This window comes from Chrysemys picta, chromosome 9, assembly GCF_011386835.1.
Source record: "Chrysemys picta bellii isolate R12L10 chromosome 9, ASM1138683v2, whole genome shotgun sequence".
NCBI classification, from domain to species: Eukaryota; Metazoa; Chordata; order Testudines; family Emydidae; genus Chrysemys; species Chrysemys picta.
This window is the reverse complement of record NC_088799.1, coordinates 9,373,864-9,399,273: the sequence shown is the minus strand read 5'-3', so window position 1 is coordinate 9,399,273 and position 25,410 is coordinate 9,373,864. Positions and strand designations below refer to the sequence as shown.

The window sequence follows — 25,410 nt, the reverse complement described above, 5'->3', positions numbered from 1 at the left end:
GAGCTCTTTCCTCAGTTGCTGTTGTGAAGGTCTTCTGAGTAAAGGAAGAGTTTCCAGATAAGACTTTTCCCTCTTCTTTTTTCACCCCATCCACTTACACATGAAATTCTGAAATTGCCTTGTTTCTTTTCCATAACAAATTAGTCTCACATCTTTCCTGATTGGAGTTGGCATGACAGAGGGCTGGCTCAGGGTTTCCTAGCCAGGACCCTGTCACACGCTTCCCCCTTATGAACCGCCATGTTGGTCCTTCGTCGGCCTCTCCGCCTCCTTCTGGTGGGGTTCGTCTGGGGAAGTCTCTCCCCCTCTTTCGGGTGATCACCTGCGTCGTCTCCTGGGGGTTCCTTCTACATAGGCTATGTCTACACTACAAGTGCTCTAGCAACGCAAATGCTTCCTTTCATGCTTACAAATTGAGTATGAAGGGATAGATCTCTAATTGGTTTTGTCAAGCACTGAAAGAAATTTTAATATAACAGTTTTCAGAGTACTGGACATTGCTGCTTTAATTTTAAGGTCTGATGCCTTTATTACCTATGATCATAGTTTTTAATCAGGAATCCTCTTTGAGTTGTTTTATTGCAAAAGGCAGTTTTATTCCCTCTACAGTTTATAAAGTGGAAGAATTGAACTTTTCAACCCCATATATGTTACTAGTGAGGCCTTGAAAAATATACCTAAACTTACTTGTATGAGGATTAAGCTTTCCAGAAAGATGAAAAAAAATCTTACCTAGACTGGGAATCTGTGAAATGCTACAAAGAAGAGATAATAAAAAACGTAGAGCATATGATTAGGTTTTGTGCTGTGTTGCTTGTTCTACCTTGTTGGATTTTTAAATTCAACACTTTTGTGGCTTTATTGGGGTTTAGTCTTGTCAGATTGTCCCCTTATTTCTCCCGTTCTCATTTGGTATTGTGTTGTGGTTATTTGTGCAGGATTTGGACTAATTAGTTGTTGCCTTCATTTCTTTACCCAGTTTATTCCATGACTTATGCAGACAAAAAAGCTAACTTTAGGCCATGTGCATTCTGTGATACCTTGTTGTTTGTTACTAATGACCACATGAGATCATTAGCTGAGGGGAATAATCTAAACCAGGGGTTCTTAAACTTCATTGCACTGCGATCCCCTTCTGACAAAAAAAAAAAAAAAATTTGCTACATGACCCCAGGAGGGGGGACTGAAGCCTGACCCCACCTGAACCCCGCCGCCCAAAGCCCGTGTCCCACCACCTCAGGCAGGGGGGCACAGCCAAAGCCTCAGGGCTTCAGCTTGTGGCAGGGAGCCTATAACCTGTGCCCCACCACCGAGAGCTGACACCCTCAGGCTTCAGCTTTGGCCCTGGGCAGGGGGGCTCGGGTTTTGGCTTCAACCCTGGGCCACAGCGAGTCTAATGCCAGCCCTGGCGACCCCATTAAAACAGGGTTGCAACCCACTTTGGGGTCCCGACCCACAGTTTGAGAACTGCTGATCTAAACTGATATTTGCTTTCCATCAAATTCAAAGGAAGTGTAAGGGCTACCTCAGACTCCCGCTGTTGGAGTAGATTTTTAAAGCCCCATTCTGCAGTCCAGTGCTGAGGATCTGTAAGGGAGCCATAAAGGAACTCTTAGGCTTGGTCTACACTGGGGGAAAGGGGGAGATCGATCTAAGTTACACAACTTCAGCTACTTGAATAATGTAGCTGAAGTCGATGTACTTAGATTGACTTACTGTCAGGGCCGGTGCAAGGAAGTTTCGCGCCCTAGGCGAAACTTCCACCTTGCGCCACCCCCTCCGCCCTGACCCCCCCCCCCCCCCCGGCAGCTCCCTCCCCCTCCTGCCCTGAGGCGCCCTCCCACTGCAGCTCCCCACCCCAGCTCACACCTGCTCTGCCTCCTCCCCGAGCACGCCGCCCCCGCTCTAATTCTCCTTCCCTCCCAGGCTTGCAGCGCCAAACAGCACTCCGGCATTGCTGTCCTGTCCCCCTCCACCCACTTTTACCCACTTTTTTGATAGTGGGTCTTCCTGACCTACTACCAAAACGAGGGCAGCAACAGATGTTGATGTGGCCTTGCTGGCGCTAATTCCAGAGCAGCTGCCAGTGTAGACTACAGCAGCACCGGGAGTAGGATAAAGCTCCCAGGTGGCGTATCTGCTCTTCGAAGAGGCTTTGCAGAAGAGGCAGCACTATGAGATCAATTTTCACTTCTAAGATTTGTTTAACACTGCTCAGCAAGTCTACAAAACACAGTGCTCCCACTGTTATCATTGGTGGACCTGAATTGGTGGTAACAGTGGGAAATTTTAGAAAATAAAGTCTCTGAATGTAAGCAAGGCTTTTATGCTCTTTGAGGCAGGAACTCATTTACTTACTTGGGAAAGAGGGAAAATAATGTTGTTCAGTCAGTTTCTTGATTTTTGCACTGGTCGGATTATTTTTTCAAACTTGAATCAGAGCATTATGTTAGTGTAACTCTCTTCTGTTTATTTAAACTGTCTTATATGATTCAATTATGATCAACATTAGTTTGGCTTTTAAAAGTACAGCTATGACTATCTTTAATTTCCGCCTGTATTTTGGTTTCCATTTTTGCTTCTCTCCGCCTTACTCATACCCTCCCTCAGCCAAACTGCCATTTCCCTGTTTTCTTTTTTTCTGGTTTTACTGTGAGACAGTAACTTTTATCCTCATTTTGCATAGCCTGTATTTGCTCTTTCTTCTGATTCTTAACGTTTTTTGTGACGTATGTCCCATAAGGAATGAACACACTCCACGTAAATTTAGGCTTGTTTTCAGTTGATCATGTCAAAAAATTTTAAACACAAAAATTAATCAAACACACAAGTTTAAAAAAACCACACAAATTAATCAAAAATGTGTTTAAATGAAAAGCAAGCCTCCTAATAGCAAAAAAAAAAAAAAAAAAAAAAAAAAAAATCCTTTCTGGTCCAGATATGTTCATCTGTGTGTCCAATTAATAATCTGCTATTCTAAGACTCTTGTTAAAATTTGGATCCCAATTTCAGTTTAAAGATGAGCAGAATTTTGTGTGCCATGTGTGGTCTAAAACTATGGTTTTGATGTAAACTGTCCTGCCTGTTGATCAACTGATTTTTACTTTTGCCTTTCAGGGTTTTGACCCACCACATCAAAGTGATACACGAACTATTTACATAGCAAATCGTTTCCCCCAGAATGGCCATTATGTTCCTCAGAAATTTGCAGACAACAGAATCATATCATCTAAGGTAAGGATCCATGTACTTTGTCAAAAATATTTGATAAAGAGTAAACATCACTTAGGATGTTATGGAGTATCTGTGCATCTGGTGGTGTGACATGTTTTCACGTCATTTAAAACAGCAAATGATTTCAAAACCAAAGTTTAAAAAGTGAGGCCCCTTCTTCTCCTCTCTGCTCCCATCACCCTGCCCTGCAAAATACAAAAACCTAATTGCACACTGACCAACCCTCTCGGGTAAAATTCCTCAGAAAAGAGATGGGTCTTGATCCATGAGCTCCACTGGCAATTCCCTGAATCACCTCCAGATATTTACATCTGTACTTAGAGAGGGCATCTCTCAAATGACCAAGTCTCAAGCCTGTTAGGTGAAAAAGAGCATGTTAGTGTAGAGAACAATGAGCTGCAAACAGAGTTTCCTTCCTGGTGCACAGTCTGGCCGTTGGTGGGGTGCATGGACGTAACTGGTCAGGGTAAATATCTTAGTTGGCTGAAGGGTAAGGACAGAAGGCAGCCGATAGCAATGTCTGCTGCAGCAGCAGCCGCAGTAAATCTTTCCCCCTTCCCAATAGCCAGCTCGCAACCAGCTGATTGGCTCAGTGGGAAGGAGGAAAGCAGTCCCCAGGGGAACCACTCTGACACCGCTCGCTCCCTCCCACCCTCCCACACGCATGCACTGATAGGTAGAAAGGTGTCTTCAGCTGGCACTGCCACAGCAGCACAGCTACCTCCATGCCTGGGTTTCTCCCAGCTCCTGGCTTGCCCACAAGAAGGGACAAGCCTTGGCTCTGCCTCACCCCAAAGACAGAGAAGAGTGTACAGCACTTTGGGGAGGGAGGGAGGGAGAGAGAGAGACGAGGAGAATTAGAAGGTTTTGAGGGATTGGTTGGGGAGAGACTGGGAGGAGATTGGGACGTTTTTGATGGAAAATGTATGCAGTGTCATGTTATATAACCACACTTCTCTTTTCTTTACAGTATACGGTGTGGAATTTTATTCCGAAAAATTTATTTGAGCAGTTCAGAAGAATAGCCAATTTTTATTTTCTTATTATATTTTTGGTTCAGGTAAGTTGAATAAAACTCACAATTTCATGAGACTCCATAGTCTGAATATAGAGCTGGAAACAAGGATTTTCTGGGTTATATTCTCAGCTCTGCTACTCATTCTCTACCTTGGGCAAATCACTTAGATGAAAAAACTTTTTTTTTTTTTTTAAAGGCACAATAAGTAGTTAGGCCTCCAACACCCTTGTGAAGTAGTTAAAGGACTGCACTGAATTTAGGCTCAAATTTGAAATATTATTTTGAGTATTTACAGTTTTTGTGAATTTTAAATCTCCTTAACTTGAGAGCAGCATTTCTTTTCCTATCTACTCTATCAAAGTAGATTTTTATTTACTATTGTTCATGGTCCACTTGGTACCGCCCAATCTTTGTCTGTTATAGTATTCTTCTTGGTATAAATTATGTTTCCAGGCTGAAATCCTGTCTGGGTGTATAATAGCAGTACACAAGTTATCTAGCTCAGACTTGAATTTGCCATATTTTTTAACTCTCTAGTAAATTTGAGAGTAAAAAGATCATGAACAGGCCCTGCTGTGGCCCAAGCTATTTTCTCTAACCTTTAACTTTTTAAAACTCTATGCAAGATTTATTTGGTAGTGCTTCCCAAGGCAGTGAGTTAAATTTGAGGTAAACCTAATAACTTTATTAAATTAATATTAATGTTTTGAAATAACTGTTTGCCTCTGTATCCTTTCTCTTTAATACAGTTAGACGCTGTTCCTGCAGTAGAGAAAAACCCATGCAGGCCCATGCACAGATTTTTAGTGTTTGCACTGAAGTTGGCACCACAACAGTGGTAGCATAAATTGTAAAATCTGCAAGATTATCTTGTAGAAGACAGAAAGCAGTACTATGAGCAAGGGGATTGTTTAATTTATGTGCCAGAGATAAAGCCCTAGGAAATTTGTGCTTTCAGTTTTCAGTTTGAATTTAAGATGTCTTTTATCCTACTTTATATTGTTGTAAGCTAGTTCTTTGTATGGTGTAAAAAAGCAGTTTCATATAATATTTCTTAACTCAACCTGGTAGGAGAAAATTTTTTTGTTTTCATTGGTTAAGAATCTTAAAATCAAAATATGTGATGCACACTACCAACTGCAAGAGAAATTCGCTTCTGTGATCCTCACCATGGATTTTCTGTCTGCACTGGATGCCACCTTTAAGGAGAACTTCTGACATCAAGGGGAGTTTTGCACCTAGAATGACTATAGAATATGTAATAAAGATCCTCACTGACTTACACCACATGAGCAAAATTGTGTGAATGTTATTGCCTTTGGTTTTATAAGATTTTTAAGAATAATCTGGTACTAACATTATTCTCATTCTCTTTTCCTATAGCTTATGATAGATACACCTACCAGTCCTATTACAAGCGGATTGCCATTATTCTTTGTCATAACTGTAACAGCCATAAAACAGGTATGAAATTAGCTTAAATAGCATGATTCCTTTTTAAACACTTTCTTTAAATGATGTAGTCAGGATTTGATAGACATTCTAAGCAGTAAAGTGCACACACATAGTTTCTAGAAAGAAATCAGTAAATGTGTTTAAAATGTTGCCCACCAGAAGCTTAAGCTGGGGAGCTCTGCTTAGCTGTCAGGCGCACAATGACTCATTGTAACACCCTTAAATGCACAGGAATGACTGTCAAAAGGCATTTTTGTCTAGGCTTTGTATGTCAGTTGTTATAAGACCATTTCCTAACGCCTCTCACTCATTCGCTTGGCACACCTCAGTACACATTATAAAGGAATCCTCGTACATAATACAGATCAGGAAAGAGACTTGGGGTGGATGATGCATTAAAAGTACCTGCACGATGTTTGGCAGTGGTTAAGACAGCCCCAGGAGTGGGGGGGAGAGCTTTTCTTTCCAGTATAGAATGGTGCCCTAGGCAGGAAAGGCTTAAGTCCTCCCCTGGGGCAGAAATATAGGCATTCACACAGCTGTCAGATGAATGGAGGTAACCACTTTACAGTTGCATATTGATTAGAAGCAGAAATTCAATTAAGATCCTAACCTTACAAAAATAATGTTTGTAACCTAAACAAAGAGCTCTGACTATATTTCACTGTCCCTGAAGTACATTAATGCTGGTAGGGCTTGTGACGTTGTGCAGTCTATATGGTTTTATAAAAACATGATAATAAGTGAATATAATGCAACTGGGATATGCTTTGTGCAAAAGGTCTCTTGTAAGGTATCATTATAAAGCTCATAATCTGAGTGTGATCATCCTATTTGTAGAAATGTACCACTCTTGTATCTAAAACTAGAAATATAAAACATAACTCTGAGGGCCTATTGTAATTATGTAAAGTGTGGGCCATTAATGATGTTTTGGAATCTTGATGACTCCCATTAACCAGGACCATTGTCTGCAGATGGCTGTGTTTATCTGTTAGTCTTCCTGTATGTGTGTGTGCTGGCAAGTGGGCAATGAAGTCTTGCAGTGACATGTGATCATGTCACCTGAACTGGAATCCATCTTTAACCTGGTGCTTTTCCAGTGAGAGGGGGGTGGAAACCCAGAGGGACAAAGGGTTCCCGCCTTATGTAAAAGATATATAAAGGGGTGGAAGAGAACAAAGGGAGAGAGGAGCCATCATGAAGAATCCCCTAGCTATCACCTGAGCTGGAACAAGAGCTGTACCAGGGGAAAGAATTGTGCCCAGGCCTGCAAGGTGTCCAGTCTGAGAAAAACTTACTGAAGCATCTCTGAGGGTGAGATTATCTGTATTTCGCTTGATTAGACATAGATTTGCGCATTTTATTTTATTTTGCTTGGTGACTTACTTTGTTCTGTCTGCTACTACTTGGAACCACTTAAATCCTATTTTCTGTATTTAATAAAATCACTTTTTATTTAGTAATTTACTCAGAGTATATATTAATACCTGGGGGAGCAAACAACTGTGCATATGTCTCTATCAGTGTTATAGAGGGCGAACAATTTATGAGTTTGCCCTGCATAAGCTTTATGCAGGGTAAAACGGATTTATTTGGGTTTAGACCCCATTGGGAGTTGGGCATCTGAGTGCTAAAGACAAGCACACTTCTGTGAGCTGTTTTCAGGTAAACTTGCAGCTTTGGGGCAAGTGATTCAGACCCTGGGTCTGTGTTGGAGCAGACGGGAGTGTCTGGTGCTGGAGTCCTGAGCTGGCAGGGAAAACAGGAACAGGGGTAATCTTGGTACATTGGGTGGCAGCTCCCAAGGGGGTTTCTGTGATCCAACCCGTCACAGGGCTTTTGGGAAGGCTTAATGGTTACCTGCAAAATGGGTTGTTGAATGTTAGTTAATCCTAAGAGATATCTGAGCCATTAGTGATTATCTTTGAGAAGTCATGGAATATGGGAGAGATTCCAGAAGACTGGAAAAGGGCAAATATAGTGCCCATCTATAAAAAGGGAAATAAGGACAACCCGGGGAATTACAGACCAGTCAGTTTAACTTCTGTACCCAGAAAGATAATGAAGCATATAATTAAGCAATCAATTTGCAAACATCTAGAAGATAATAAGGTGATAAGCAACAGTCAGCATGGATTTGTCAAAAACAAATCATATCAAACCAACCTGATAGCTTTCTTTGATAGGGTAACAAGCCTTGTGGATGGGGGGAAGCGGTAGACATGGTATATCTTGATTTTAGTAAAGCTTTTCATACTGTCCCACGTGACCTTCTCATAAATAAACTAGGGAAATGCAACCTAGATGGAGCTACTATAAGGTGGGTGCAAAACTGGTTGGAAAACTGGTCCCAGAGAATAGTTAGTGGTTCAGAGTCATGCTGGAAGAGCATAACGAATGGGGTCCTGCAGGGATCAGTTCTGGGTCTGGTTCTGTTCAGTATCTTCATCAGTGATTTAGATAATGGCATATAGATAGTACACTTATAAAGTTTGCGGACGATATCAAGCTGGGAGAGGTTGCAAGTGCTTTAGAGGATAGGATTAAAATTCAAAATGATCTAGACAAACTGGAGAAATGTCTGAAGTAAATAGGATGAAATTCAATAAGGATAAATGCAAATACTCCATTTAGGAAGGAACAATCAGTTGTACACACAGAAATTGGGAAATGACTGCCTAGGAAGGAGTACTGTGGAAAGGGATCTGGCGGTCATAGTGGACCCCAAGCAAAATATGAGTCAACAGTGTAACGCTGTTGCAAAAAAAGCAAACATAATTCTGGAATGCATTAGCAGGAATGTTGTAAACAAGACATGAGAAGTAATTCATCCGCTCTGATTAGGCCTCAACTGGAGTATTGTGTCCAGTTCTGGGCGCCACATTTCAGGAAGAGTGTGGACAAATTGGAGAGAGTCCAGAGAAAAGCAACAAAAATGATTAAAGGTCTAGAAAACATGACCTATGAGGGAAGAGTGAAAAAAATTGTTTGTTTAGTCCGGAAAAGATAAGACTGAGAGGGGACATAACAATTTTCAAGTATGTAAAAGCTTCGTACAAGGAGGAGGAAGAAAAATTGTTCTTAACCTCTGAGGCTAGGACAAGAAGCAATGGGCTTAAATGGCAGTAAGGGAGGTTTAGGTTGGACATTAGAAAAAACTTCCTAACTGTCAGGATGGTTAAGCACTAGAATAAATTGCCTAGGGAGGCTGTGGAATCTCCATCATTGGAGATTTTTAGGTTAGATAAACACCGGTCAGGGGTGGTCTAGATAATATGCAGAATTCCCCAAATGACAAGGGTAAGAAGGTCATTCAGGATACAAATTACTGAAGTGATCTTTTTCTGTTTGTGTGACTCCCCAGCCTTCACTGCACCAGTTTCAAGACACAGGTCACAGAACTCCGTAACTCTGTTAGACTGGAGCTGTTCTATAGCAACGTTGCAGTGGAGGTAGTAGGGGGAAGAGAAATAGTGCCTCTTAAAATTAGGGTATTAAAATCCTGCAAGATGGTATGATATTTTAAATCCAATAAGCTTTATGTGACCACTATACACTATCTCCAGTCTTTAGCAGGATTCCATAGTGTGTGAGGCATCACCAGCATGCTATGGTGAAGTACTGTAGAGCAAGCTCTTTATCATGAAAGTGCAACTTACAAATGTAAAAAAAATTTGTTACATAACTGCACTCAAAACCAAAACAATGTAAGACTTCAGAGTCTACAAGCTACTCAGCCTTTTTCTTGTTCAGCTAATTGCTAAGACAAACAAGTTTGTTTATATTTACGGGAGATAATGCTGCCCTCTTCTTATTTACAGTGTCACTTAAAAGTGAGAACAAGCGTTTTCATGGCACTTTTGTAGTTGGCATTGCAAGGTATTTATGTGCCAGGTATGCAAAACATTTGTATGCCCTTTCATGCTTCAACCACCATTCCAGAGGCCATGCTTCCATGCTGATGATGCTCGTTTAAAAAAAAAATGCGTTAATTAAATTTGTGACTCAACTCCTTGGGGGAGAATTGTATGTCTTCTGCTCTGTTTTACCCGCATTCTGCCATATATTTCATGTTATGGCAGTCTTGGATGATGACCTAGCACAGGTTGTTCGTTTTAAGAATACCTTCACCGCAGATTTGACAAAACGCAAAGAAGGTACCAGTGTGAAATTTCTAAAGATAGCTACAGCACTTGACCCAAGGTTTAAGAATCTGAAGTGCCTTCCAAAATCTGAGACGGATGAGGTGTGGAGCATGTTTTCAGAAGTCTTAAAAGAGCAATACTCCAATGCGGAAACTACAGAACCCGAACCACCAAAATAGAAAATCAACCTTCTGCTGGTGGCATCTGACTCAGATGATGAAAATGAACATACGTTGGTCCGCACTGTTTTGGACTGCTATTGAGCAGAACCTGTCATCAGTATGGACGCATGTCCTCTGGGGGAATGGTGGTTGAAGCATGAAGGGACATATGAATCTTTAGTGCATCTGGACATATGAATCTTTAATACCTTGCGATGCCGGCTACAACAATGCCATGTGAACGCCTGTTCTCACTTTCAGGTGACACTGTAAACAAGAAGCGGGCAGCATTATTTCCTGCAAATGTAAACGTATTTGTCTGAGTGATTGGCTGAACAAGAAGTAGGACTGAGTGGACATCTGTTTTATTTTTGAATGCAGTTATTTTTGTACATAATTCTACATTTGTAATTTGAATTTTCATGATAGAGACTGTACTACATTACTTGTATTAGGTGAATTAAAAAATACTATTTCTTTTGTTTTTTACAGTGCAAATATTTATAATCAAAAATAAAGTGAGCACTGTACACTTTGTATTCTGTATTGTTATTGAAATCAATATATTTGAAAATGTAGAAAACATCTAAAAATATTTAAATAAATGGTATTCTATTATTGTTTAACAGCACAGTTAATTGCGATTAGTTTTTTTAATTGCCCGATTAATCACGATACATTTTTTTATTCACTTGACAGCCCTAGTTCCTAGTGTGTATTCTTTTTAGCAGTTGTGTTGCTCAGAAACAAGAGAATTGTAATGGCACTGGGATTTACATGACCCAAATAAGCCTTCCCTTCTTTCTTCTTCATTGTTCCACACCCTCAAAGAATTGGGTTAGCCTTCTGAGTATTAGAGGAGTATTTGCAATATAACACTATAAACTTGGAAACACAGAATACGGTATTTCGGATTTTTTTCTCCATTCATTAGTCATGTGTGGGATCCTCCAATATCAGGTCATTTTTTAAATAAAGTGTTCTGTATCCAGAACACTTGAACCCAAAAGAAAAAAACCTCATGCAGTGGCTGAATTAAGAGTATAATTGGGCAAAATGCTTCTATTTTATATATAATAAACACCATGTATGGAGGTGATATCCATTTTATAAATTAAGAACCAGTTGATAGATGATAAACCTATCATACCCCTTTGACAGCCTCAATAAACTTTCCATAGAAATATTTCCTCTGTCAATCCCCTCAAATTAACACTAGTCCAAGGTTCAGGACAAGCAAGATTTAGTTTTGTATCAGTAACAGCTTTTCTATACGTGACTATAAAAACATTCAGGTCCAATATCTTGCGGCATTCCAAGGTCAGAAACAATCTCATTAGGGTGGTGATATTCCCAGCATTTCAGTGAGACCCAGTACTCACTTCTAGGCTTGCAAGGTTCCAAGAAAGCAGACTGCTTTGTCACATTTTTATGGATGGAAAAGCAATTCAGATCGCTTTCCAGGTTTTTTATGGCTGCTTCTGACCTCTGTACAGTTGAATTCATGGTAACTAATGTCCCCAGCTTTGCAGATGGAAAGAGAGATGAAAATACACACAACAAGATGTCTAAAAAATCCTCTAAAACATCCCTAAAATAGATTTCTATAATATTGCATATGACAAGTATAGAATACATGTTGGCGTATAAGATATTGGAGGTAGCACTGCAGAGTTGGTTGGCTGTTTTGTCCATTTGAGGCAAAGTAAGGTAATGAATCTGTTTCTCCGGCATCAGTGGAAAGTGACTTTTCCACATTAAATGAACATACCCTTGAATATTTGTCTCTCTGAATTTAGTATGTTATCAAAAGTACCCTAGATTTTCACAGAAAACGGATCTTTTGCTGTAATCCTTAGAGGTAGTTGATGAACACACTTTTAGTACTTTGAGTAGCATTTAGTTTTTTATATAGAAATGGTAAATATAAATCTGCTGCAGGCTTAGCTTTTTATCAAGTCAAACTTTTTAAAATTTTCACATCTGAATGTTATGCACAGCTGTGAGCTTGCTTACTCGCCCACTAGGCCTACTTTTGTAACTTTGAATTGAGAGTACAATACACACACACTTGTGAATGAAACATTGGTAGAAAAATTATTTAACGGTGAATCATAGCCAGAGTTAGTCAGGAAACAGCAAAATACATTGCTGTTAAAAATTACTGGCTCAAGAACTTCCCTGTTATATACTTAGATTTTAAGCTTCTTGGGGCATGGACTGTCTTTTTGTTCTGTGTTTGAGCACACCTAGCACAATGGGATCCTGGTGCATGACTGGGACTCCTAGGCATGACAATAACACAAATAATATTAACATTAACCTTCGTTTCAGGAATACAGATAGTTATTGAATTCATACGTATGCTGCCGGATCCATTGCCTCCTGCATATCAATAGTATCTTCCAGGATATACCTATTACTGTCTGACCACAAATTTATTGGGAGGTGTACAAGTAAACAAGCAATATGTTTACTAATGCACAAAGAAAATATAAAACAGGACATGTACCCTCTGATTTTTTGATATCTGGAGGAAAAAAGTTAGTTTGTCTTCTCTATTAAAATTCAGGTTGATTAGTCAGTCTAAATTATTGCCCTGGCACAGTCTGGATGAATTAAAACTTTGTACCTGACTATTTTTCTCACATACACTGTCATCTCCACTTGCTCAACAAAACATGAACGTCAACTCCACACCGTTGAAGTTAAAATCCCTTTGCCTCGGCTGTTGCTTAGAAAGACACTAGAGCAAGCTCTTTGGGAATTGCATAGTTTAATAGAAAAGGGGGTTATTTTAATAAATCAGTAAATGAGACTGTGGGAATGATTGGCTGTATTCCCTACTCAGTTGCCTTAATCCACTTAGACATTGTGATGCTCTCAGGTTGCATGAGCAGTTGTTTTAACTCTTCTTCAGGAACCTTCACCTCAGATATTTTTGTTTTAAAATAGTAATAACAGATTCCATAATTCTACATTACGACTGTACAGTGATGGGTGCAGTAGAACCTGAATAGAACAGAGGTCCTGTGCAGTGGTTCCCAAACTTGTTCCACTGCTTGTGCAGGGAAAGCCCCTGGCGGGCCGGGCCAGTTTGTTTACCTGCCACGTCCGCAGGTTCGGCCGATCGCGGCTCCCAGTGGCTGCGGTTTGCTGCCCCAGGCCAATGGGAGCCGCTGGAAGCGGAGGCCAGTACATCCCATTGGCCTGGAACAGCGAACCATGACCACTGGGAGCTGCGATTGTCCGAACCTGTGGACGCGGCAGGTAAACAAACCGGCCTGGCCCGCCAGGGGCTTTCCCTGCACAAGCGGCGGAACAAGTTTGAGAACCACTGGTCTAGTGACATGCTCAAGGTCAAACAGCTGGTTGTTTGCAAAGCTATGGTGCCTCACAGTACTCTGTGACTCTTAGAAAAGTATATAGCTGTTAGGTTTCTAGTTTAAAATATAACGTTCAATCTTGTATTTCTGCAGGGTTATGAAGACTGGTTACGACATAAAGCAGACAATGAAGTAAATGGAGCTCCAGTTTATGTTGTTCGAAGTGGTGGCCTTGTAAAAACTAGATCAAAAAACATTAGGGTATGTGTCTAATAACTAGTAAAAAACAATGTATTTCTTTTTTAGAACTATAGTTATGCCAATTAGTTCATTTAAGCAAAATGCTCATTTGCTGCTTTGCAATTTTATGTAGGCCTATTGCATTATAATTCTGAATAACTGTTAAAATTAATTCTTAATCTATTCTTTTTCAAAAGCATACTCTCATTTGTATTTATCTTTTCAGGTGGGTGATATTGTCAGAGTAGCCAAAGATGAGACTTTCCCTGTTGACCTTGTACTTCTGTCCTCCGATAGAGTGGATGGTTCGTGTCATGTTACTACTGCTAGCTTGGATGGAGAAACTAATCTTAAGGTTGGCAGTCTAAACATATGCAGTTTTCTAGTATGAAATGCAACATAGAAATAAGTCAAATCAACTTTCATCCTTTGCTTCCTTAAATTTCTCTGTTAATGACTCAAATGGGAGGTTTTTGTGTGTCTAATTTTACTTTTATTAAAAATTTCTTGCAGCTTCCACAATGTGCTAGCAGTTTTACTAAAAGTAGAGAGAGTGTCTAGGCTCTGTACTTATCGAAATATAGCTATTTTTTTATTTTTACTTATTTAAGCACATAGCAAGGCTATTTTAAAAATCACAATACGTCATAATCTGCTGTTTTACCTTGTTGTGCTACACATAGGATCTTATTCTGCCACCCTTACTCAAACTGAGTAGTACCCAAGCCCCTTGAAATCAATGGGCTTTTAAAGTAAGCTGTACTACTCAATGAGAGTAAGAGTAGCAGAATCTGACCTTTAGTTATTAGGTATGTCTTAATATATCAGAACTGTAGTATCCCTGTTTATTTTTCTTCGGTTTGAGCTGCAGTATATTAATAGGACCAAGAATCTTGCTTGATCTGCTAATGTAAGAAATGTTATAAAATGATACTTAATGTGGGTTTTCTCTGGCCAAGTTAATCACTTTTAAGGAACACTATTGCAGTACTTTAAATGGCAGTTTGCAATGTCACAGTGGTGAAACATCTGTCAGTATACAAGATGTGATGCTTTCATATACAAAATCCATGACCCTTTTCGGGGTTCCAGAGGCTTTACTTGACCAACGAAACACCAGCAAACTAGTACTGTTCTGTATCATTGAGAAATTCTCATATATAGAGATGTGTGTTTTTCAGACTCATGTTGCAGTCCCAGAAACAGCAGTATTACAGTCAGTTGCCAACCTGGACACACTCGTAGCTGTTGTCGAATGTCAACAGCCAGAAGCAGACCTATACAGGTGTCATTTTATTCTTCATAATTTCAAAGTTGATTTAAAAGCAAAATTTCTGATGGTTGTTAATGATATGGATCTTGCTGAGAGGAAAGTTTCTCCACATGTATTGTTGTACATTTCAGGTTTTATTAAACAAATTTAGGAATTTGTATGTAAATCCCTATGATGCTTAAAGCTACAAAAAGAGAAAGAGCCTTCTGATTTTTATTGTTTACATTTTAACACCAGCATGGTTCTACATCGCTAGATAAGCAGTAAATTTGTTCACAAATTTTAAAAGTAATGGTGCTTGAGCAGGAATTGTGGAAAAAGACGAGCTGTATATGGTTCTGCCAAAACACTTCAGTCCTGAATATTTAACACCCCCTTCTTTTGTTCTAAATTTAAAGTGTCTCAAATTGTGTGCTTTGTGTTAATTTTCCACTAAGAACATATACCCCAAAATTCACTTTCATTTACAGCCTAAGCAGGATTTGAACTATGTTTCCCAGCAGCAAAAGATTAGTTTAGTAAATCATTAACTCACCAACATGTCTCATTTAAAAGCTACAGTCAGCAAGCAATGTGATAAACTTTTTAAAAGGGTGTTTTCATAACAAATGTATGTTATGTAGGTCTATGGCCCTGTAAATATTTCTGACTCATAGCATAATATTAACATTGCATTAATTTTTTATTCATGACTAGCTTTAATAGAAGCTGATAACTTTCATGTACATTAGTTTTAGTAATTATACTATATGGAGAGTAGCTTATTTTAACTGAGTGTTTGGTTCCTTGTGGAATTTCAGATTCATAACATGTATATTTGCTTAACTAATTATTGAACACTGAATCTCTTAAGTGGATTGTAACGGTCATAGAATTAGTGATGTCAGTAAGGAGGTACTAAACCAATGATAGTGAACTTTTACAGTCATTTCAAATCAGGGTGTTATAAGGCATACAAAATATATTTGACATTTCAGACACCTAAGAAGTTGAAAGTATGGTTTATTCATCTGCTTTGTTAGATGTGAATTAGTATTCATTTCAGATGGGAAAATGTACTGGTAACTTTGACCTTTTTTTTGGAATTCTGTTTCTTGATTGGAACATGTAATCACTCTGGATTTTTTTTCAAAATTTACTTGTTACCTGATTTCATAAATTGAGTTGTATGGGTTATTTCTAAAATCACTCATTTTCTTGAAAGGGGGGATGGTTCCTAGCTCTTGTTGATGACTTCTTGAAACATACCTCAGAATTATCACCAAGGTTAATGTATTGCCCATTAATAAAACAGACTGTAAATCAAGGACGGGATATTCCATCTGGCACATAACACATTTATGTCATGCTTTCCTTGCATAAATGAAATAAAGATTTTTTTTTTTAATATTGGAGTTTGTACACTAACATTCTGACATATGACCTTTTTTCATAGATTTGTTGGAAGAATAACTATAAGTCATCAAATTGAGGAAATTGTACGGTAAGTAAAATGTTTGTAAAGCTCACTTAGTAAAACTTAAAAACTAAGTTATGGTGATTGAACATGACTGTTATAAAAGAGCATTATCATGGAATGGAAAAGGGTAATAGTTTATTATCCAGATACTAGTTCAACTCCATAGTTAAGGTTGAGTCAAGTAAAACTAGATTAGACAGTTGAAATATTTAAACCTAAATTTACTTGTTTTCCAAAGATTATTTATGGTAATTGTATGTGTTAGCTTCACCACTTGAATTAACTTGCTTTTTGTAAAGTTGGCATTTGAATGTTTCTAAAATGTGAGTATGAAGTTAGCATGTCAAATTTGAGAAGTGTTGTAATTTACAATTCTGTATCTCATAATGCAATAGATACCCATAGCTTGATTATCAGAGGCACTGAGCAATCTCAGCTCCTGTTGAAATCAGTGGGAAATACTGGCTTATTACCCTGATGGGGCTTTGGTTTTTTTAAACACGTTTAATAAATGTGCACTTTCACTAGGTATTTAACTACTTAAATGTTGCAGAGCATATAATCCCATGTATTGCAGTAAATGCACATGACCTGTTATAGTGAACATGCCTGGTGTAATAGGTTTTCCTGTTCCATTGAAATAAATGGAATATCCATTTAAAATGCAGCAAAAATTATCAAAAGGGTCAAGCAGTAAAGAAGTTCAGAGGTTTAAGAACAGATTTTCAACTGATATTAGCTCCCATATAGGCACCTAAAAGAAGTGCCCAGAGTTTCAAGAGTGCTTAGCACCCAGATTGCAAGTAGAGCTGGTGGGTGTTGAGATCTCTTGAAAAGTTGGTCCTCTCTGTCTTTTAAAATGTGCTTTTGTGCATAATAGATATATTCATTAACAAACCAGTTCCTTCCTATGACTTGTTTGTTATTTTAATACCCAAGAAGTTCATTCTTAATTGTTTTCGTTGTTCAGGCATAGAGCTTTTATCTCTAGGGCCTGTCTTCTGTCCCCACACTTCATACAAGGCTTTGGGCAAATCATTTATTCACCCTGTACTTCAATTTACTCATCTTTAAAATTGGCATATTTACTGAGCTCACAGCCAAATTGGGAGCTTGCTTAATTAACATTTTATATAAATTTTTATATCTTCAGATAGAAGACACTATATAAGTGCTCAATTATAAACTTGTTAAAGAGATTATTCAGCTAAGTGGGAAAAGAGCTAAAAAAAAATCAGAACCAGTTAAGAATGAACTTCTTGGACTGGTTCTGATTTTTCTTTTTTAAGCCCTTTTTCCACTGACTGAATAATCTCTGAAACAAGTTTATAGTTCAGCACTTATATAGTGCCCTTTATTTGAAAATATAAAAATCTTTATAAATGTGAATGAATTGATGCTCTCAATACTGCTGTGAGGTTGGTAAATATGTCAGTTTTAAAGATGAGTACATTGAATAAGGGGTGAAAAAATGATTTGCCTGAGCTCTTTTCCAAGGTCTTGCATGAAGTATGGAGACAGAAGACAGATCTTTCAGCCCCAAAGCCTATGCCTGAACAACAAAAACGGGGCATTCCCAAAGGTTTTCTTTAGGTTGCGACCACATTTGCAGCTCTTCAAAATATATTATTGCCAAGCTTTTCATGTTCAGCTCCAGGATTAATCTCAGAATTAATTCAGTTGAAAACTATATCAGAACCAGTTTAAAGCATGTGTGAAGACACACTTACAACACCACCAGTAGACAGAGCTTATCTCTCCTTACCATCAAAAATAAACCAGTTTAGCCTGTACTGCACTGATTTAGCTAGCTCAGAATACACAGTTCAGCTGGTTTTATTGATTGTAAAACCAATTGAGTCCAGCAATATGGGTACAGCTTCTTAAGAGAACATAATTTACCTGAATACCTAAAATCCTCTCTACTTCAAGTGTACTATATTGCATTGTTTTATTTTTTTATTAAAACTTTGCAAATCTACTAAGAAATATTTACATTATAAGAATTTTTACTCAAGTTTGGGTTGAATTCTTTCTAACAGTGATTTTATACGGAAAAAATTTAAAGCAACTGTCACAAACTCAAGTGCATAATTTGCACATGCAGTTACTGTGGTTGTAGATGCAACTATGGCAATTGCTTGTGTAGCTATAGTTAGTCTAACAGAAAAGTTTGTCTTTTGTGAACACAGTTTTTTAAATCTGGGTTATGTTTTCAACTGAACTTGAAGGATAAGACATTTTGTTTATGTAAATGGTAATCATGAGCTATTGTTGCTACTGCTTATGAAAGAGTGAAAAACCAACACTAAGCTGTACAGGAGGTTAATAAGCTGTACATCTTAGTGTTTAGTTTTTAATTCTGGTGTCTGCCCCTCCACTGGAGTTTTTTTCCATTTCAGTTTCTATTGGAACCATTTCAGGCAAAATAAGAAAATTTTACTTTTTTTGCTTGTCTTCAAGCTAACATTTTTGACAGTTTCCAAAGATGGTACAAACACTGGGATGGAACATATACATATCACTCTTACCTTAAATTAACTTTCCTGATAACTACAGCTGTGCTTTCCACAGCACCAGTTTCAGCTAATACAAATTGATTTAAAGGGACCCTTAGAATTCAAAATGTGGTGATGTCCTAGATTTAAAAAATAGCCATTCTTAAATATTGTGCTTTAGCATTTTTTTTTAATGTATCTTTCTTTTTAGACCTCTTGGGCCTGAAAGTCTTTTACTTCGAGGAGCAAGATTAAAAAACGCAAAAGAAATTTTTGGTTTGTAGACATCGAAACGTTTTTAACAGTGTGTCTTCTTAAAACATGTTGATGAGTTGTGGCCTAACTTTCCCATTCATATTGAAGATATTTTAACAGTCCTACTGGGGTTTACCTGTAGATGGGGTATGATTATGGCTGAAGGGGAGGAGACTATGACCAGAGAGCCCTGTGGGATATCAGATTCTGTCTTTGGGTTTAATAATGGAGTAACAAGAATCCATTAGCTAGGTGGCTCTGACACTGCTGTCTGTTTTCACTGTTTAAGACCCACTCTAGGGCATTTATATTCTGACCTCTATACCCTTAATTATATATCAGGGAACAGTACAGATCTAACATTGAGCAGTATTAGCAAGTGCTAAAATTAGTTCCAAAACTCTGCTTTATCATCACAGAATGCCACCGAAATGTCTAACTAGCCTCACCATGGTGTCTGAGTGCACATTACAAGTACCAACCCCTCTAATTTTTGTAGAAAATACCAAGCTGTACTTGAACAGAAACTGAAGTATGGTTCTGTTTTTTCAGGTGTTGCTGTGTATACGGGTATGGAGACAAAGATGGCATTAAATTACAAGAGTAAATCTCAGAAACGATCAGCAGTAGAAAAGTATGTATGTGTTATACTGTCTTATTTATGTGTAGAATCTAAACTCAGTGTTTCAGCAGTAATTAAAATAATTAATTGCCTATATTTTTGTCAGTACATAGACAAAGGGAGCTATTGTAAATGCTAGGTCTTCTGCTGGCTGGTGTAATTGTAATTTAAATTTCATTTGTTAATACTGGTTATCTAATTTCATCACTTCATTACTTACAGCTTCATTTTGCAATAGTATGCAAAACTAGTTTGATTGCTCTCTTTTACAAGGAAGGATTAGAATAATAAAAATAAGTCAGTTTTTCCTGTAAGGCCCTGTTTGGCAGTCCTTAGGCAGCGACTACCGAAGGCCATGAATGCTACTCCAGAGTAGTCAGGAAGAGATTATTCAAGAGATATGAGGTGCTCCTTTCACCAGAGGTTCAGAGACTGTTTTACAGTAGTCCCAATCTTTGTCACTCTCTTGACACATCCTTTATTAGGAAGTTGCATCCTGCCCTTGTAGTGGGATGAACTCAGTCAAAGTCTTAATCTCTATCTCCTGAATCCTGATTTTTCTCCCCTTCTTATTCCATGTGGGTGCTTGTTCCTGTTACTTGGTCTGCGGTATTAGTAGAGAAGATACAAATTCTGAAAAGGAGCACTAAGTACTCCTTTTACAACCAAAGAGTTAATTATACTAATGTAGCCAGACACAAACAAATCTGTGGGATGCACAAGAAGCTGCTGTATCTTTCCATCCCCGCATTTAACATTTCCCGTGCACTGACATCAACTCTGGCCTTAATGAGTATTGACAGGGTTGAAAGGTGGTCACTGTCCAGCTATGGAACTGCATTTTCAGGTAGCGAAAAGGGAGCGGCCTTGGATTGGATCTCTGTATTGGTCTTCCTTAGTTCCTTCGCATTCTGAAGTGGTATTCAGAAGAGAGGGTGTCCTCGGAACAAGGATAATAAAAGTTAATCCCCAAAACTCCAAACAGCAGCTGTTACAGGATACAGATTTTGATACAGTGTTGCACCTTAATCTAACCTTCAATTTACAATAACTGCAGAAATCTACTGTAATTTAGTATACATTTTAGTCAAATGTAGTATTCCATTCCTGTTTGCCATTGTTTCCATTTGTCACATAGAAACTTTTCTATTTGAAACAGACGCACTGAAAATATTTGCCAACAAAACATTTTGTCATAGTTAAATTTTAACATTGCTTTCATACATTAAGGAAAAAACAAAACAGAATACACTGAAATAGTATTTTTGTGTCCTCCTTCTAGGTCTATGAACTCATTTTTGATTATCTATCTAATAATCCTCCTTTTTGAAGCAGTCCTGAGTACAATCTTAAAATATACCTGGCAAGCTGAAGAAAAATGGGATGAACCTTGGTATGACCAGAAAACTGAACATGAAAGAAACAGCAGTAAGGTAATATGTGACTATGTAAAACTACATATTGAGTAAATACACCCATAGATACTAATAGTATGTCTGAACCTTAGAATACTTCCATTCTTGGATTTAGGCATGGCAGCTGCATAGTCTTTCATATATATAGTTGGAAATCAGTATTGCTTTAATCAGAGCCGGTTCCAGCTTTGTTGCCGCCCCAAGTGGCGGGGTGGGGAAGCAGAGATCGGCGGCATTTCGGCAGCTGCTCTACCGCGCCGCTTCTTTCTTCGGTGGCACTTCGGCAGCCAGTCCTTCCCTCCGAGAGGGACTGAGGGACCCGCCGCCGAATTGCTGCTGAAGACCCGGACATGTCACTCCCTTCCATGGGCCGCCCCAAGCACCAGCTTGCTGTGCTGGTGCCTGGAGCCGGCCCTGGCTTTAATTAAACCTTTGGAGGAATCCAGCTTTAGTTTTAGTCCTGTTTCTGAAGTGGGGGAGCGCAAGCTGTCATTTCCTAGAGTTTTTGTTTCTTTTGGCAAGGCCCAGTTTTTGATAGTTTTTGTTTTTAGTAGGGTATATTCACAAGGCTCTGTCGCAGGGTTCTGTGTGTTCATCTCACATTGTTTGAGGGTATCTTGCCCATCCTTTTATGTTAAAACAAAGAAGTTTTGGGGATTTTGCCTATTTTGTGCACTGCCTGTTGCAGTGATTTTATTATCTTTTTTACTTTAGGAAATCCTGTCATGCTGGTATCATTCAAGTAACTTCCCTTTGCCTGTAATTTCACTGCTTTGAAGATATTGCCAGACAGAATTCTCTTTCCTTTAGAGTTTGAAGGGATTCTTTGAAGAGATGTTCTGTTGGATCTTATAGTTTACATCTCTGGAGGATATCCCTCCTTAGTCATGTTTTACTTTTTTATTTTAAATTTCTGACTTGTTTTGCGGGCCTCCTGCTTCCCATGCAGTTCAGGAGCTTATAGGAAAGTTTGGGAGGGGGTGAAATTTTCAGAGGTACAGAGTGGAGTTAAATGCTCATTTCCCGCTGACTCACATTGGGAGTTAGGCACCTAACTTGCCTTTGTAATTTTGGAAATCTCCCCTCTAGACTCTAAAGCAGTGGCAGTTGGTGTGTGCTGACTAGTCATCATACAAATATGCAAAAGGATCCAAATTATTAGACTGAAGAGAGTTCTCCCAGGTTTCACACTGCTGCTGTAAAATAAAATGGAAGAAGATATGAGGAGCTCTCATTCAGGAACCTACAGTTAATGTTGTATTGGTTCCTTTATTATAACACGTGACTTTCCCAAGGGTTCATGATGTGAATGTTCTTCATGATTGAACTGGAAAAACATAAACATAATCTCTTCCCGCTTTAAAACAATCTTATTTAAAATTTTAATTTTGCAAAGAATTAATGAATTGAAGATGTTTCAAAATTGCTCAGTGGCCATCTTTTTAGTATCTGAAACTCCTTAAAGAATCTCCAGTTTTTTGATGTAGTCAGTCAAGTAAAGGTGTATTTTTTTTCTTAATTTGTCTGAAGTAGTTGCTATGTAAATGAGGAGAACTTCTGGGGCCATTGCAGTGTGTTTGGAAAAACAGGATAAGTATTTACGAAGCCATTCCATCCCCTCATCCTCACCTTCAAGGCTATATGTAACCGTGCCCCTTTCTTTGATGTCATTTCCTCCTACTTTTCCTTCTTAATCATCTCTTTTTCACTCTGTTGCTCCCTTTATCTTTCTTCCACTCTTGTCAACCACCCGCCCCTTTATAGCTCCATTAAATATGCAGTTTTTTAAGAATTCCTTCTAGCTTCTGCCGCTGCCTTTTTCCCAAAAAATACCTCACACCCTCCATTTTCTGAGCTACTACACTGTACCATGTCTTTGTTTATCTTGTCAGTCTTAGATTTGAAAATCTTTAGGGCAGGGAGCCTCTGTTTTGTAAATCACCATGTAAACTTACAGTGCTGATTAAATAGTTATGCCAACATTCCCTAGTTAGGAAGAACACTTTTTATTATTAGCAAAATATTTACTACTTTTCCACTCTATTCCCGCACATTGTTCTCCTACTCCAGTATATTTCAATGGAGTTAAAAGGTATGTTCCAGTTCTGCTTGTCTCAAATATCTCCCTTTAAGCTTTCAGACCTTGTTAGGAATTTCCTCAAAGATAAGTTTAATGCTAAGATTGTCACACTAATTATCAAGATAATATCCAAAGAAACTGTAAAATTGCATTTCATCCTTGATTCACACCTTTTTCAAAGTATGACTGAACTATGTTGTTATCCTTTAATATAGAAATTTCTAGCTTTTGTTACTTTGTATGTCTACTTTAATGTGATCTTCAGTATCAAATGTAAATTATGAATACTATAGATAAACGGTTAACAATGTGGAATATCTATTGCTTTTAACTTGCTTTGCCTTCATAATTTGTGGATTGTTAAAAACAGTCTGTGATTGGCTGTTTTGTGGAGTATGTGGTGTGAGTTGGTCATCTCAATCCAATTCCTAAAAAAAAAAAAAAAAAGTGTTCACATTACAGAATTATCAGAACACTTAATATTGCAGCATCCTTTACAGTCTCAGCAGAAAAGACATGGATTGATGGTCTTGAGAACTGAAATATCCTCTCATCACTAAAGGCAGTCTGTCTGCATCAGTCTTAAAGACACATTGCTGGGACACTGTGGTGAAGCCTGCATTGTTGCTACTTGTGTTGTACCTCTTCTGTGTATATAGAGGACTTCAGTCTCCTCCAGTACAGACAATCTGATACCTTTCATAATGCTGAAACACACTTAAGTGACTACGTTCCGCTTAATGACTCTGATAATCTTTCCTTCTCTCTCTCTCTCTCTCATAGATTCTGAGATTTATTTCAGATTTTCTTGCTTTTCTGGTACTTTACAATTTTATCATCCCTATTTCACTTTATGTGACTGTTGAGATGCAGAAATTTCTTGGATCTTTTTTTATTGGCTGGGATCTTGACCTCTATCATGAAGAAACAAACCAGAGAGCACAAGTAAATACTTCAGATCTCAATGAGGAGTTGGGACAGGTAACAATGTCCATTTTTTACTTTTTGTTTAAATATCAGTGTTAAACAGTAAGGAAAAGTATTAGTGACTTCATATTGACTCTATTTTGAGCAACTCATGAATTTGAAAATAAGATCTGCATATCTGACTTGATGGCAGAAATACATATTTGACCTTTTTTTTTTAATGTTAGCAAAGTAAGTTTGTGATATGGGGAGATGGTAATAATTTTTCTGTATTAAATGTACATGATTCCAATTTGTTTTCTTTCATATTACTCTAGGTGGAGTATGTGTTTACAGATAAAACTGGTACATTAACTGAAAATGAAATGCAGTTTCGGGAATGCTCTATTAATGGCATCAAATACCAAGAGATCAATGGCAAACTAGTTCCAGAGGGGTTGACTGAGGATTCCCCAGATGGAATTAGACAGAGTCTTGTAAGATTTTATTTTTCTTCAAACTGAATAGATGCTGATTAATATTTCAGTTTAAATATTCTCTCTTGGTGTGTTATGTAGAAGAAGCAGAACTTCTGGAAGAATTTCAGGTAGTAAAAGTGATTACAGAAAGTGGTAGATGTAGGACAGTTTGAGAAATTTGATTATTTAAATACCCTATTCTGTGGTACTGTAGAGTAGCACGTCTTGTTTTAGAAAGATAAACTTGGCTTATGAACTGCTTTGTCTTTCTTTTTATAGATGAAAGAGGAAGAGCTCTTCTTGAAAGCAGTCTGTCTGTGTCACACAGTGCATATCAGTGCAGATCAAACCGATGGCATTGGTGATGGGCTCTGGCATGCCAATGGAATAGTGTCTCAGCTGGAGTACTATGCTTCCTCACCAGATGAGAAGGCTTTAGTTGAAGCTGCTAGCAGGTGAGTTCTAAGGCCAAAATTGTGACAGGCACAGCATGGCCTACAGCAGCTTCAAAAGTTAACGGAGATTTCACAGCCCTGTGGCTAATTACTACAGTTTACTGCAAAGGGGTTTTATATACCATACACACACACCATCCAGGCATTTTTTTATATAGAGAGAGTTTTACTTCTGGATCAATTGATAGAAAGTAGGCAGCCCAGGGATGAGGTCAATGGGGTCTGTACACATCACGGTTCCCTAGGCACAAAGAGACTTAGGGGAGCACTTGGAGACTTAGGCCTGGTCTACACCAGGGATGGGGGGGAGAATCGATCTAAGTTATGCAACTTCAGCTATGTGAATAACGTAGCTGAAGTCGATGTACTTAGATCTACTTACCGTG

General features: G+C 38.4%; 1 protein-coding gene across 7 annotated transcripts in view; it reads left to right on the top strand.

The window, feature by feature from the left end:
- The window catches only part of ATP11B (ATPase phospholipid transporting 11B (putative)), a 106,545-nt gene that overhangs the window by 18,681 nt on the left and 62,454 nt on the right, over positions 1–25,410 (top strand). For all 7 annotated transcript variants that reach the window (XR_010590570.1, XR_010590569.1, XM_008170679.4 and 4 more), the window contains exons 2-14: positions 3,118–3,234; positions 4,205–4,294; positions 5,636–5,716; positions 13,496–13,603; positions 13,809–13,937; positions 14,764–14,867; positions 16,291–16,338; positions 19,024–19,088; positions 19,620–19,701; positions 20,972–21,122; positions 23,968–24,165; positions 24,429–24,587; positions 24,849–25,024. Coding sequence is in view for 5 of the 7 variants with exons in the window: in XM_008170679.4 (XP_008168901.1) it covers positions 3,118–3,234; positions 4,205–4,294; positions 5,636–5,716; positions 13,496–13,603; positions 13,809–13,937; positions 14,764–14,867; positions 16,291–16,338; positions 19,024–19,088; positions 19,620–19,701; positions 20,972–21,122; positions 23,968–24,165; positions 24,429–24,587; positions 24,849–25,024 (1,508 nt within the window). In the remaining 2 variants the exon portion in view is untranslated. The remainder of the gene's footprint in view (positions 1–3,117; positions 3,235–4,204; positions 4,295–5,635; positions 5,717–13,495; positions 13,604–13,808; positions 13,938–14,763; positions 14,868–16,290; positions 16,339–19,023; positions 19,089–19,619; positions 19,702–20,971; positions 21,123–23,967; positions 24,166–24,428; positions 24,588–24,848; positions 25,025–25,410) is intronic.